The following is a 13,725-nucleotide window of genomic DNA, read 5'->3' as shown; positions in this document are numbered from 1 at the left end:
ACATTTTCTGTCATTGCAGGACTATGGCATATTTAAAATTCTGTGAATCTTATTTTTTTTTAGGAGTTCCAAATGCCCTACAAATACCTAAGAATTTGTTTTTAATTACACATGGGCAACAATTGCTTTTTGTTACTCTCTTTGCCAAAATTTGTACCCCACTCCAGCCCCCAGAAACAAAACAAATCAAAACAAAGAACAAGTAAAAGCCCCCTGCATTTTGAGTTTGGTGAAATTGTACTAAAATGGAGCTATAAAAATAATCCCTGGCTGGTTTGACTGAGTTGGCAGATGTCCAGCAGTGCCAAGCCATTTGCTGTCTGCCAGTAGGAAGCATGGTCACTACATGTTAATTATTTGACTCCCTATTTCGGGTTACTCATATTCAATCCAAATTGTGAGTATTTATCTTCCAGGGGCACATCAATTCTTAGACCAGAGTGTTCTACTTAATAAGTGTTTAAATAAATACACCCCTTTAAAATGAACTATTAATCACATCATATTATTGGGGCCATTTTTATAGACATTGTGCTGTTTTCACTTTATGCTCCTAAATGAACACATACCTTACAGAGCATTTCTTCAGTGTGCTGTTTGTGCTGTGTAGCATCACCATTTTATTGGAGATCAGTAACTGTAATTCTTCATTTCCCTCTGCCATCCTGGACTATAATTTGATATAATAAAACAATTGTCCTGGACTGCAGGTAGGAGTGAGGCTGTGAGCATTAGGCTTAAACTTTTATTGAAGAGTAGACGCATGCTTGTATGTATTTTGTATAAAACTAGGGCATCACTTTACAGAACGTTATCACTGTCTCAAATCTGACTTGCCAGCACGTAGGAAGTTTGTTTTGGTTTCAAAATGTACTTTACCCCATGGTGGCTGGCAGGGTACAATACTATTGACATCACTGTGTTTCAAATAGAAAATTAACAAGTAGCTACTGTTGTGATTGCAGATTGCCTTCCCAGTCCCTGTGAGAGAATGCTTTTTCTTTTGGACAGCAACACTTCTCAGCCCCTTGGTACCATTAAATCAGCCAGTGGGGGCTGCCAGAATAGGGATGAACATTAACAAAAGAGTAGAAAAACTGTTAATAATGCAAAAATCTTTTAATCAGTTTCCAAATTGATGTGAAAGATAAATAATTAAAAAAAATTCTATCCCACCCACAGCTAAGTTTTGACAGTAGGCCAGGTTCAGAGCCTGATCTCTCCAGAGAGGAGTATCCTTTCCCTCCACTGAAACCTCTGGAGAGTTGCCAAAAGAAAATAAGCTATTTTGTATTTAGAACAAATTGCCACTGTTTTCTCCAGTGATGTAGCCCGATTTCCCAGACTTTGAAACTTGGAATACAGAAAGTTCTTGTGTGACCAGAGAAGAAATATGGTGAATGAATGATTAAGTTTTTTTTGTGTGTGTGTTTTTTTTTTTTAAAGCAAATCCTCATAAACAGATAAAAAAGGGGATGAAATGTATGCATGGAATCTAAATTTAGCGCAGAATGGACGTCAAGTGAGCAATTTCCAGTAAATCACTTTGGAGATTGGGTTCCTTCTGGGAGTCTCGGTGAAGAACATATGCTTCTGGAACCAGATTTTAATTACTTTTTTTTGAATGAGCCCGTCAAAAGTCAAGTCTTCCTTAGAGATAAATACAGAACAATAAAAAAAAAAATTGTATGTTCTACACTATAGGTTTCAGCCAATCAGCAGTCCTGGTGTCTTGTAAAACTATGCAGGTGGTGGGATTAAAAACGGTTTAGTTGTTTTTTTGTGGGTTTTTTTTTTTTTTTTGACCCTTGCATTGTGAAGTATTTCTTTTTCTTGGCTTTCCTTTTCTGTTTTCTCCTTTGTAATAATCTTCTTGCCATTATCCTTGTTATTGTCACTATTTCTTGAACACCAGGTAGAACAGAAAACAAAACTTAAATCAGTCAGATTTTCCACTTGCTGGGAAGCCTATTAATAAGTTCAGAAAGTCGAAATGGGTGACAAAAAGATGTGTCTAATATAATTATCTATGAATTTCATTTGGCGTTGTTTTTCTTGGCCCTTCATCACTGTAAGTACTTTGATAAGTTATTCTGTTATGATGGTTCTAACTCTCAGCCCTCTGCTCTATTGTTGAAAGAGATATCAAAGTCTTAGTTGGGGAGTGTCTGTTACTCTACATGTAGTCATCTTTCCTTGTGACCTCAGCGGCACATAAAAAGCAGCACAGGGTTCTGGCATCCATAGGCTGGTCACTCGTGAGCATTGGCATCTGATCGTACTGTTTGGAGACCCTGATATTATAACCTCAACTTTGGTGAGTTAGAGAGAGTCTCAGAAACATCTGCTGGAAATAGTTGTATCCCTCCTGTCCACTGTGTGCTACAGTGTTCAGGATTGTGAAAGTCAAGTATTAATTATCTATGGAAGGGGTATGGCAGAGATGGCCTCTTGGAAGAAACAGTAATGGGGCTGTGGGCACACAACTGAGTTAGATGCCCACAGTGGAGAGAAGGGCATTCCTGGCTGAGAAATCAATAGAAGCACATTTGGCTCGTGGAGATTTGTAAAGGTGTGAGTACTGGGAAGTGGGGCTGGAAAAGTCGTAGGCAGGGGCCAACTAAGAGTGTCTTTAAACAGGTAAAGTTTACTCCTGTGTTTTTAAGAAGTCTTTACAGCATCTGGTTGAGTGGCATAAGAGGCTACAGTGCATTGCCTACTGGTAGTCATTGTTATTGACTGCTGGCACTTCATCCTTTTCATATCTTTGAGATGTAAAGATTAAAATTACATGGACTCTGTGTGGTTTTTGTGAAAGAATGTTACTACTTTGTTTTTATTATCAAGCATACACATCTCTTCCCCTCTTTCCTCTCTCACTTCACCTTCCCCATTCCAGTTTTCACTCCCTCTCTAAACCTTTGGAAGATGTAATCCCAGCCCATGATATAGAAATAATGTTTTGAAGTCCAGAACTGATCGAGATCTGTGGTGATTTTCTCTAGCTGTTTGAACACAGATTCCTGGAGGTCCTGCAATGTAGTGTGGAATAATATGAAATTTATACAAAGTCTTATTTTATCTTAAAAGTACACTTTGCATTACCTGTGCTTGTTTTTATATAAAATGGTGTTTTCCTTTCAAATCTTTGAGGAAAATTATGACTTCGGGAAGGCATGCTATATTTAACTTCTGGTTTTAAACACTCTCTGGCTCCCCCCTAAGAACTACATAGATTTTATGGGGAGACAGGGATTTTAAAAAGGCTCCCAAGGGTGAGTAACATATCTCAACTTTACTGACTTTATTTCTTATTTGTACATAGACGGACCCTTTGGTGCTGAGGTGAACAGTGTGACTAAAATAGTTACTATTATAATTATATATATAGTATATATGTAATTTGCAGCTTGATATTCCCATCTGGTTATTTTATAGAATACTTACTGAATTAAGAGGAGTATTAGTGGAAGCAACTCTCTTGCCAAGTGAAGGAAAGGTCCCAGCTATCCTCCTAAGTTTTTATTTTGTTTTTATTGAGCCGAATCTGTTTTATTTTGTGAAGTAGATAACATGTAAGTTGTAAGTGAAACATATAATTATTTGCCATTTTGAGGAAAAGCTTGCCTAAGCTTTCTTATTTTACACACAGAATAAGATGAACATCAGATATGGTCATATTTATTTTTGACAAATACGTGAGCAGCATGAAGGTGCTTGATCTCTCTGGATCCATTTTTAATGTTATTTTTCATAAGAGGCAGGCAGATTATTTTTGGTAATTTTGAAGATTTTAGAAGATTCTCGGCACATTAAATTTTAGAGAAATGTTGAAATATCAGATGTGTAGGACAAGCAGTTAGCTGCTGCCACGTGCAGAGGTGTTGTATAGGGAGTCCGGAAGCCTGGCCACAAGCCTCTGCAGCTTTTAAGAATGTGCAGCTCAGGACTCAGTCCATTGCGTAACATTCAGCAGAGAGGAAAATACAAGTACTGTCCCAATCAGTTGTTTTCATTTTGATTTAGTAACTTGGCAAAGTCTTGATGTCCTGTAGTGGAGGAATGAACACAAGCGGGTCCCAAATGAAGGGCCATGCCTCCAAGGGCGTCCACTGGTGGACAGTTTGTGAGACCAGACAAGGAATTACAGTTTTTAGAAAACATTTGAAAAACATTGTATGATACTTTGTTGTTGTTTTTTTCCTCTGAAAGGAAATTATTTTCTCTCTCCTCCCTCAATATTTTGTGCTGCTTGTGGTTGCTATACCTGTGCTTTAAAGTGTCACAGCTACTCTGAGTGACCATTTTATAGCAAAATGACTTCCCCTCATGTTCCATGGTAGTTCATTTTGGCAGCAGAGCTCACAAGGTTTGAAATCAGAAGCACCATTGGTTCCTTCCGAGAAAAATGATCCTAATCTACCAAAATAAAAGCCAGAGACTTGAATTGTTCCATTTCCCACAAGGGGCTTGCCCTTTCTAAAGGTATAGGCAATTTTGATAGGACCTTCTCTCTAAGAGGGTTAGCCACTGATAATGGCCTATTCCCCTGGTTAAAATACATTTTTAAATTTCATTTAAAACAGCCCTCAAAGCATCTTTGAAAATAAAAGTTCTTTGGTAACGCCCTATTCTCGTGGCCCCTTCTTCTCAGCAAGGAGACTCCAGTTTTCTCATAGGACCCTCTGGCTGCAGTGTCTAACCCTACCTCTGCTTTATTGTTACTCGTGGTAATTAGGAAAGACTTCAGTTTCATAGTTTTTATTGAGCCATCCACATTGTAAAAAGTTCAGTAAATGCTCACCGGGGCGGGTTCAGTTTTCTCTCATATTCCATCAAGTCCAGGTCTATACATTTTACGTCAGGCTTTTTCTATTGGTTGTTGGGCTAGTGTTCATCAGAATAAAAGTGGCAGGACCAAGCCTTTTTACAAATCCTTGTTTTCTATTAGCTCTTTCATTTCTTGGGGCCCTGGAAAACATCGTCTTATGATACTTGCAGTGTTTTTCTCCATGCATAAAGATTGTCAAAATCAAACCATGCTTTTTTCCTTGTGTCTCGTACCTCCCCTAATGTATTATAGCCCATGATTTGGCAAAGCTGTACAGGAGGACTCCTGAGCCACTAGTCTCATGAGAATTAAGGCAAGAAAAGAAAGGACCAGATGGCATCAAAAGATAGGCCTTTCTAGGTCGTTGGTGGTTAAGCTCACAATCTGGTTACCAGCAGGGAGACTGGGGGAAAGGGTAGAGCGCTCATAGCACCATTGTGAGGAAGGGAGAATGCTGCCATACAGTTTGTTTTAGTAATTTGCTAGAGAGAGAAAAAAAGTACATGTTGAGGAGAATGGACTTTCTGATTTAACTTCCCACTGTGCACTTAGAAGGTCTATCTGTTGCTCTGGGAAGGTTGCTTTTACATACGCGACAGATAAGAACATGGGGAAGACCGCAGCGTTTGGACGGCCACTCTGACCTGTGTCTCCTCCATTCACATACGGGTATAAAACTAGAGGCATTAACGTGTAGTTCCTACAGATGCACCTTCCCCACCAGGAGAGCAGAGGACATCATACTGCCACTTTTTCTTGAAGGTTTTATTTATAAAACATGGGAAATGGCAGTCCTGGCCTTTGGGAGACATGAGTGCTCAGGGTATGTCTTCTGGCGCAAGCTGTGTCTTTGGACATATTTGTAATTACTTGATTAAAAAATGTTGAATATTCATGAGTGAAAATTATTTGAGAGGGTTGTCTGCCTTTCCCTCTTCCTTTAGGCATTTCTTACACCTGATCCCTTGGCCCGGGCAGCTCCGGACTTGACAGGCTCTCACAGATCACCAGACCTCTGAACATGGCTGATATTTCCTTGTAGAATTCCAACTCAGTTGTTTTCCCTTGAATAAAAAAAACTAAGGTATTCTTCATTTTAGGTTTAAGCTTAACTCCCAATCCATGAATTTGAGTCCCTTACTCTTCTTTCAATTACCTTGAAAATCCTTGCTTTTTCATAAACAAATTTAATAATCCTCCAGTCCAAAGTCAAGTTTCAGCCTCTTTTAAAAGTCGGCCTCCTCCAGTTACAATCTTTCCTTTATTCAGATTCTCTTGCTCTTGATATCTGTATGACTCAGTTTCATTAGGAACCAAATGAAACAAAACAATACGTTTTGTTCTGTCGTCTAGATTATAAACTCTTAAAGTTGACTTTTTTTTTAGCTTTTGTCACTCAGGCAAGTATCTGGAACATCACCAATACACTAGTTATTAATAAACATACAGTTTGAGGGCCTCCCTGGTGCGCAAGGGGTTAAGATGCAACCTATGAAGCTATCCACACCCACTGCAGCATGAGTTAGATCCCAGGCCAGGGAGATACCCGCATGGCACAGCAGACCTCTCCTGTCTCACCCTCTGCTCCCCTCAGCAGTGTATTTCAGTCGACCTGCCTGTTCTGTTCCTCACTCTGTCTCTGGTGAATCCTTTCACATACCACACCTGTGGCCTGTGCCCCAGCTCTTGTATGCATAAATAAATAAATCTTTTAAAAAATAATCATACAGTTGAATGATTTTTAAAAAGAGAGTAAAAAGACATTTTTAGTACCCAGTTGGTTGATTTCTGCTTAGGTTTTAGTATGACTTTCACATAAACCTCAAAGGACAGAAAATTGACCCACCTGTTTTTGTCTTTGACGTGAAACTACATTAAGGAGTCATTCAGAAGTTTCTTAAGCTACAAGTTATTCCTATATACCCACTTAATTTCTGGGGTTAAGTAATCTAAAGAAAACAGGCAAGTTATTTTTGGGTACCATACTTGTCAGTTTTATTAGTTGCTTTGTTAACCTTTTTAGATGACTGAATTCACTATTAGCAAGAGAACCAGGAGCCTCTTTTTCTACATTTGGTCCTATGTGAGTGCAGTTGTTAGGCATGCTGTAACAATTCTGATGCAGAATGTAAAGACACTTTTTACTGTGGATTTTTGTTATTATTTGCTCACCAAGGGCACTCTGATTATGTGAGAGCGCTCACCTAGAAGTTTTTCCAGTTAAAAATGAAAATTATGCTGATGGTTCTGTAATTCTGGTTAGCACAGCAGGGGGTGAGAGTGGCACTAAAATTGTTAAATCTCATTAAAGGGAATACATTAATAAATCTTTAATTTAGAGAAAAATTGTTTTAAAAGTCCTATGTCCGTGTCAGGTGTAGTAGGTTTCAGCCTGGTGCCAATTATTAGAATTGAGTTGTGGAATTCAGTAGAGATTTGGAATAGAAATACTAATGGACCGAGTATTTATGTCCATTAAATGGACCTAGCAGACTGGACTAGTGGGTACTGGAAGAATCTTAAAAATTCATCAACCAAACCTCTGACCTCACTATCCTTAATAACCCTTCCTTGTTGATAATATAATTGACTACTTATCACCTACTGCTTCTTGTTAAAACTGCTAGCACTTCAAAATTTCACTTGATGTTATTTCTCTGTGTATGAATTAGTTTGGTGGGTGAGCTAGTAAAATCATTTTGGCCCTCTTTGAGGTGAAATTGGAGGCTGTGTTTCCTTCTTGGTGCCGTTGAAACAGTTCCTAATTGTTCAGTTATAGCTCTTTAAGGAGTAGGAGTCAACTACGAACAAATTTTTAGATTTTTTTTCACATATACTAAGTGTTGAGTTATGCTGTGTCTTATGAAGCACAGGACAAAGATGTGGACTAGTATTACTGTAGGAGGAACTTAAGTACCCAGAATGCTCACCATAATGGGTCTAGGTTCAGGGTAGGTAAATCCATGAGGCTCTCTGCTGGCATTTCCATGACCACTTCCCCTGACTGACCCACTGGATGGGTAGACTAGCGACTACAATGAGTGAGTAAGGAGTTATGTCACCTGGCTTTTTTTTTCCATGTGTGGAAAATTAGAGGTGGGTAATTAAAGAGCGAGGAGAAGCGGGAAAGAAATAGTTCTTCAGCCCCTTGGGCTTCCCCAGCTGAAAGCCCCTACTCCAGCCTATGGTTTTGGGTTTTCAACATCAAACACAATAGCCATAGTCTGCTTTCCTACTTCCACATTAGTACAGTTGAAACAGTTTATAGGGCAGGTTAAAAATTATCATCCCTGATGGAGATTACCCCTGGGCACGATGATCTGAAGTGGTGGCATCTGCAGAGTACAACAGAAACTACGGACTCCGGCCATCAGCAGGCACATCGGCACTTGCAGATATTTTAAAGCCGAAGAATTAGAAGTGTAACATGGTTGTAAAGACTGAAATAATGTGCAAATTACTATTTGTCTTAAAATAGACTTTAGGATGTTTTTAGTAGAATATTCAGACTGCTGCTTTTATTTCGTTTTAGACGAGCTCATCTGCGCCTGTGTTTAGAACGCTTAAAAGTTCTGATTCCGCTAGGGCCAGACTGCACCAGGCACACAACACTTGGTTTGCTTAACAAAGCCAAAGCACATATCAAGGTAAGAATTTTTACTTTCATATTTGCACGTGATGCTCGCAGTCCTGGTTTAATTATAATCAATGATTCCTATTCACATATGTCAGCTAGCTCACCATGCCCTCCTTAACTGAGCTCAAGTAATCTTTCTAAAATAACGTATCAGCTAATCTGATGGGAGCAACATAACCTGATTAAACTAAATTGACAGCGTGGCCATTTGAAGAACTGGAAATACTAGGAAAATAACAATTCTTTGCTGAAAGGAAGAAGGCAGTTGTGCCCTCTGGTGGAGCTGAGTTCACTTGGCTATGTCCCTCAGTATTTTTCCATCGCCCTACACTGTAGAGCGAGTTTCTTTTTCATGGGGATAACTTTACAGACTTGGAGAATTCTGTCCTTTTCTAGTAATGTAGCATTTATTACACACAAAAGTGAAGGCAATTTTTTTTGCTGTTTAAAAGTCTGTATGCACATATGTTTTTATATAAGCACATATATACTTGCCTATATTCAGTCATCTTTTCTCAGTCAAAGAAGTCTTTTGAGATGGTAGGTAGAATTCAGTTTTATTGTTTGTATTGGACTATACGCAAACTTAAATATTATTTTATCATTTTAGAAACTTGAAGAAGCTGAAAGGAAGAGCCAACACCAGCTAGAGAACTTGGAACGAGAACAAAGATTTTTAAAGCGGCGACTAGAACAGCTGCAGGGTCCTCAGGAGATGGAACGAATACGAATGGACAGCATTGGATCAACTATTTCTTCAGATCGTTCTGATTCAGAGCGAGGTAGGTTAGGAGGCACTGTATATACGTTCTTCTGTTTAGACAACACTGTAACATTCTAGATTTTTATGCCATCACAGCATTGTCTGGCAATGTTTATATGAAGTATAGAACACTTTTCTTCTTGAATATATGCATATGATTTTAACTCTACCTTGAAACAGTTTTAGATTTACAGAAAAGTTTAAAGTTTCCTGTAGAAAATTACAGTTTTCAGGTTGCTTTCACCCAGATTCCCATAATGTTAACATCTTATGTAACCATAATACAGTAATGAAAATCAGGAATTTTCAGTTTTATTAAATAAGCTGTATTATTCAAATGTCACCAGTTTTCCAACCAATGTCATTTGTGTGATCTGGGATCCAGTGCAGGATCCCACTGCATTCAATAATTTCTCAGTCTTTCTTTCATAACCAAGACACTTGAAGAATACTGGCTGGTTAATTTACATAATGTCCCTCCATTTGGCTTTGTCTGATGTTTTCTCATGTTAGATTGAGATTATAGATTTGGGGGAAAGTATCACAGAAGTGAAACTGTCCCCTTAATTTGTTATATTAGGGAGATACATGATGTTATGTTTTATTGAAGTACCAACCCTTACCAATGTAAGGTAAAAAAATAATGTAAAAAACTCAGTAAAAAAATAATGTAAATGAATAAATATATAAATTAATTTCTACACCCTTCATTTGTCTTTCAATTTGTCTTCAGCAGAAATAAAAATCTACCCAGAAAGAAATTGTTTGAATTTTACAGATCTGTTCATCTATAGCTTCTACCAGATTAGGCTTCCCACAACAATAGAAGGTCTCAGAGATGAACTCCAGTAATTTTAAGCTTTACATTTTGGAAAATAGAGTTCATAAGACCTTGAGAATTCTAAAATAAAAAATTAAAACAGGGAGTCCCTGGTGGCACAGGCGGTTGAACGCAGTGCTGTGAAGCTGTGTGCAGCCTCTGCAGTGTGGGTTTGATCCCGGCCAGCTGCAGAGATACCCACATGGAGCAGCAGACCTCTCCTGTCTCGCCCGCTGCTCCCCTCAGCAGTGTATTTCAGTCAGTCAGTCTGCCTGTTCTGCTCCCCTCTATGTCTCTGGTGAATACTCTCACCCTCCCGCACATCTGGCCTGCACCTCAAGTTTTTGTTTTTTTTTTTTTAAAGATTTATTTATTTATTTATTTATTTATACAAGAACCGGGGGACAGGCCAGAGGCATGGGAGGGTGAGAGGATTCACCAGAGACAGAGCGAGGAACAGAACAGGAAGACTGACGAAATAAATACACTGCTGAGGGGAGCAGCGGGCAAGAGACAGGAAAAGTCTGCCGCACCATGTGGGACCCTCGCCAGCCAACTGGGATTGAACCTGCACTGCAGAGGCTGCAGACAGCTTCACAGCGCTGCGCTCAACCTGCTGCGCCACCAGGGGAGGCCCTACCCCAGTTCTTATATAAATAAATCTTTAAAAAACAAAAAAAAATTTTGGTAAAATTTCTTTTCTTTGTTATGGAAAATTTCAAAAATAGAATAATGAACTCTCATGTCACTATTATCCAGTTTGAACATCTGTCAACATTCTGTCATTCTTGTTTCAACTATCCTACATGCCCTTACTGTCACCATTTTTTTCTGAAATATTTTTAATCAACCCAAATAACACTACCATTTTGTCCTAGTACTTCAATTTGCACTTCTTTATGTATCTTTAGTAAATGGATACTAAAAAACATAATCACAACACTATAATGATATCCCACAAAATTAGATGATCTTATTAGATGTCATTTAATACCTAGTCTCTGATTTTCTAGTTTTCTCAAAAATGGCAGTTTACCATTGATGTTTGGATCAGAATCCAAAGTCTACTTTGCATTTCTTTCATGTGCTTTTTAATCTGTAATAGTTTTCCCTCCGACACTTTTTTCCTATAACGATGCTATTTATTCGTTATAGGAACTGGGAAACTGGGTCACTTTTCTTAGAGAAATTCCCACATTCTAGATTTGACTGAGTGATGCACATGGTCACCATTTAACATGTTCTTCTGTCCCTCATAATCCCTGAAATCTGGTTGATAGATCTGTTGTATTCAATTTAGATTCTGTTTTATTAAACAAGAATATATCACATGTGGTTCTTTGTACTTCTGGTTCCATCAGTATCGTGTCTGGTTGTCCCACTCTAGTGATAAGATTGGTCAGTGGGTTCTTGGGGTGTCCTCTTGATATATTTCTGTAAGTGTATCAACTTTTCACTTAGTAGTTTTTGCAATCACTGATGATGGTTGTCCTGACAGTTCATTTTCATCATCACAAAATAGTGATTTTTAAATTGTCATTCTTCTTGCATTTGTCACTTTTTCTTTTATATAAAGAAAAACATTTCATCAACTTTTTGGCTACCCAGAAATAAAGTCCATAAAGGGAAGGTGGAGTAAATGTTTGTTGTTGTTTGTCAGTTTTCTGAATAATGACTTTGGTGCCTCAGCAACCTCCAGGGATGACAGGACGTTTTTTTGTTTTGCTTTTTATGAACTTACAAGTGTTTTCAATGTATTGAATGCACTGCAGTCATTCTATTTCTTTTAATGCCCAGATTTCCCACATTGGTTCTGTAGGAGTGTTTCATACTGGTCTTTGACCCCTTTTAACACAACCCTAGGAGTTCTTGCATTTCTTGTTTTGCTAGTAAAATTTTTATTTTTATGTGGTTCAATTTTGAAGAACAAAGGTCCATGAGGCAGCAAGAATCTCAACGATATGCCGTATCAGAAGGCAGTCCTCAGTCTTAGTCTTCCTAACACTCCTTACAAGTTGTGTGGCCCGGGCAGGTCTCTAGGTTTTAACTGCCCTCCCTTCATCCCTGAGTTCTCAGGTTTTTGGTAGTCCCGGTGTATTAAGAGCACTCAGTGTGTCAGTACCTTTGGAGTACCAGACTTGTTCTCAACCTTCCTTCTCAGTGTTACAGGGGACTTGTAGTAACATCTCCAGTCCACACACGCAGCTAAAGCAGCCTCTTACTTTGTTTTGATTGTGTTCGGCATGCTTTGTTGGATAGGGTGTCTTGATTTTATTATCTAGTTGTAGGCTGAATAAGTGTTCTGTGATACTGGGAAATACTAGAGAGCCTGTGAAGCATTATAGATACGAAACAAATAGTTATGAAATAGCAGTATTATTTGTACAGCTTGTTTGGACAGCTGCCTGCATGTTAAAAACAGGTCACTAAAACTTTTGAAGCTGTTAGCCCTTTTGAAAATTGCTCCATTTGAAATAGTTTTGTCTTTTTGGGGCTCAGCAAGAATTCACTTTTTCTAAAGCAATTGTGATCATAGTGAACCCCTCAAGCCAATGGCAAATATAAAACATCAGATTTTGAGTTTACTTTAAGAGAACTAACAAATCTTAAATGAATTCCAGTTCTTATGGGGGGGAAAACAGTTTTTCAACTGTCTTTTATTTTTTAAACTATTACTGCTTTTTATGTATTATTGGTGATTGTGCATGTAATATTTGATATCTATCAATAACTGGGTCATATATGGATTTAGGGTGGTTTTTAAATCATATTTCTTTTTTGAAATTAAATACCATTACTGAAATGCCTTTATTATAATCTAAACTATAGTTTTTGCTTTAGTCCATAAAATTTTATGCCTCAGACCCTCATTTCCAGCTGTATTTGATGTAAAAAACCTTCAGTGAGTTGAAGACAAACCCTCCAGGGTCCACATTACAATGCCTGACTTACTTTGGCTGCTTAGCAGTCAAAAATCTTTAAGATGAATCCTAGGAGTATGTAGTCCTATCTGTAGAATACCACCATACGGTACCTCTAAACGCCTGAATGAATTAACTCTTCTAGTTGTCTATATTAAATGTATGCTTTTTCCCCCTGTAAGGCAAGTCCGATTAATAAACAGCATTGAGAATTAGTTTCTAGTTTAATGCAAAACAGATGTTGTTAAACCACTTGGGGTTGGGATCTTTTAATATTGAGCACTAATTCCTAAACAGGCTGAGTACATTTGGTGGGAGGTCCAGACGGACTGGCGTCAAAGGCTTTAGCAAACTTACTGCCTACATTGAGACCACCACTGTACACCAGACGTTCCCCTTTGCAGAATACATCTCATCTGTTCACCTTCGTGAAGTTCCTTATGTACTCCAGAGATAATGATAATCTTGTATAGCAATCATTTAATACTATGAAAAAAGTAGTCACTTTTCCTTACAGTCTTACTGCATTTTGAAAGTTTACTAATGCTAGAGGTTGCTAATGTTCTTTTTTTTTTTTTTCCTTTGGCAGAGGAGATTGAAGTGGATGTTGAAAGCACAGAGTTCTCCCATGGAGAAGTGGACAATATCAGTACCACCAGCATCAGTGACATTGATGACCACAGCAGCCTGCAGAGTATTGGGAGTGACGAGGGTTACTCCAGTGCCAGTGTCAAACTTTCATTCACTTCCTAG

At 38.3% G+C, this 13,725-nt stretch overlaps 1 protein-coding gene across 3 annotated transcripts in view; it reads left to right on the top strand.

Moving 5' to 3' along the window:
- Positions 1-13,725, top strand: part of MXI1 (MAX interactor 1, dimerization protein) — a gene marked incomplete at both ends in the record, with an annotated part of 67,575 nt that extends 53,850 nt beyond the window's left edge. For all 3 annotated transcript variants that reach the window (XM_084245246.1, XM_084245247.1, XM_084245248.1), the window contains 3 exons: positions 8,364-8,478; positions 9,079-9,250; positions 13,562-13,725. In XM_084245246.1, coding sequence (XP_084101372.1) covers positions 8,364-8,478; positions 9,079-9,250; positions 13,562-13,725 — 451 coding nt within the window. The remainder of the gene's footprint in view (positions 1-8,363; positions 8,479-9,078; positions 9,251-13,561) is intronic.

The sequence above is a fragment of the Talpa europaea genome, assembly GCF_964194135.1.
Source record: "Talpa europaea genome assembly, chromosome: 10".
Taxonomy (NCBI): Eukaryota; Metazoa; Chordata; class Mammalia; order Eulipotyphla; family Talpidae; genus Talpa; species Talpa europaea.
Note: the sequence above shows the minus strand (reverse complement) of the source record. Positions and strands in the feature narration are given on the sequence as shown.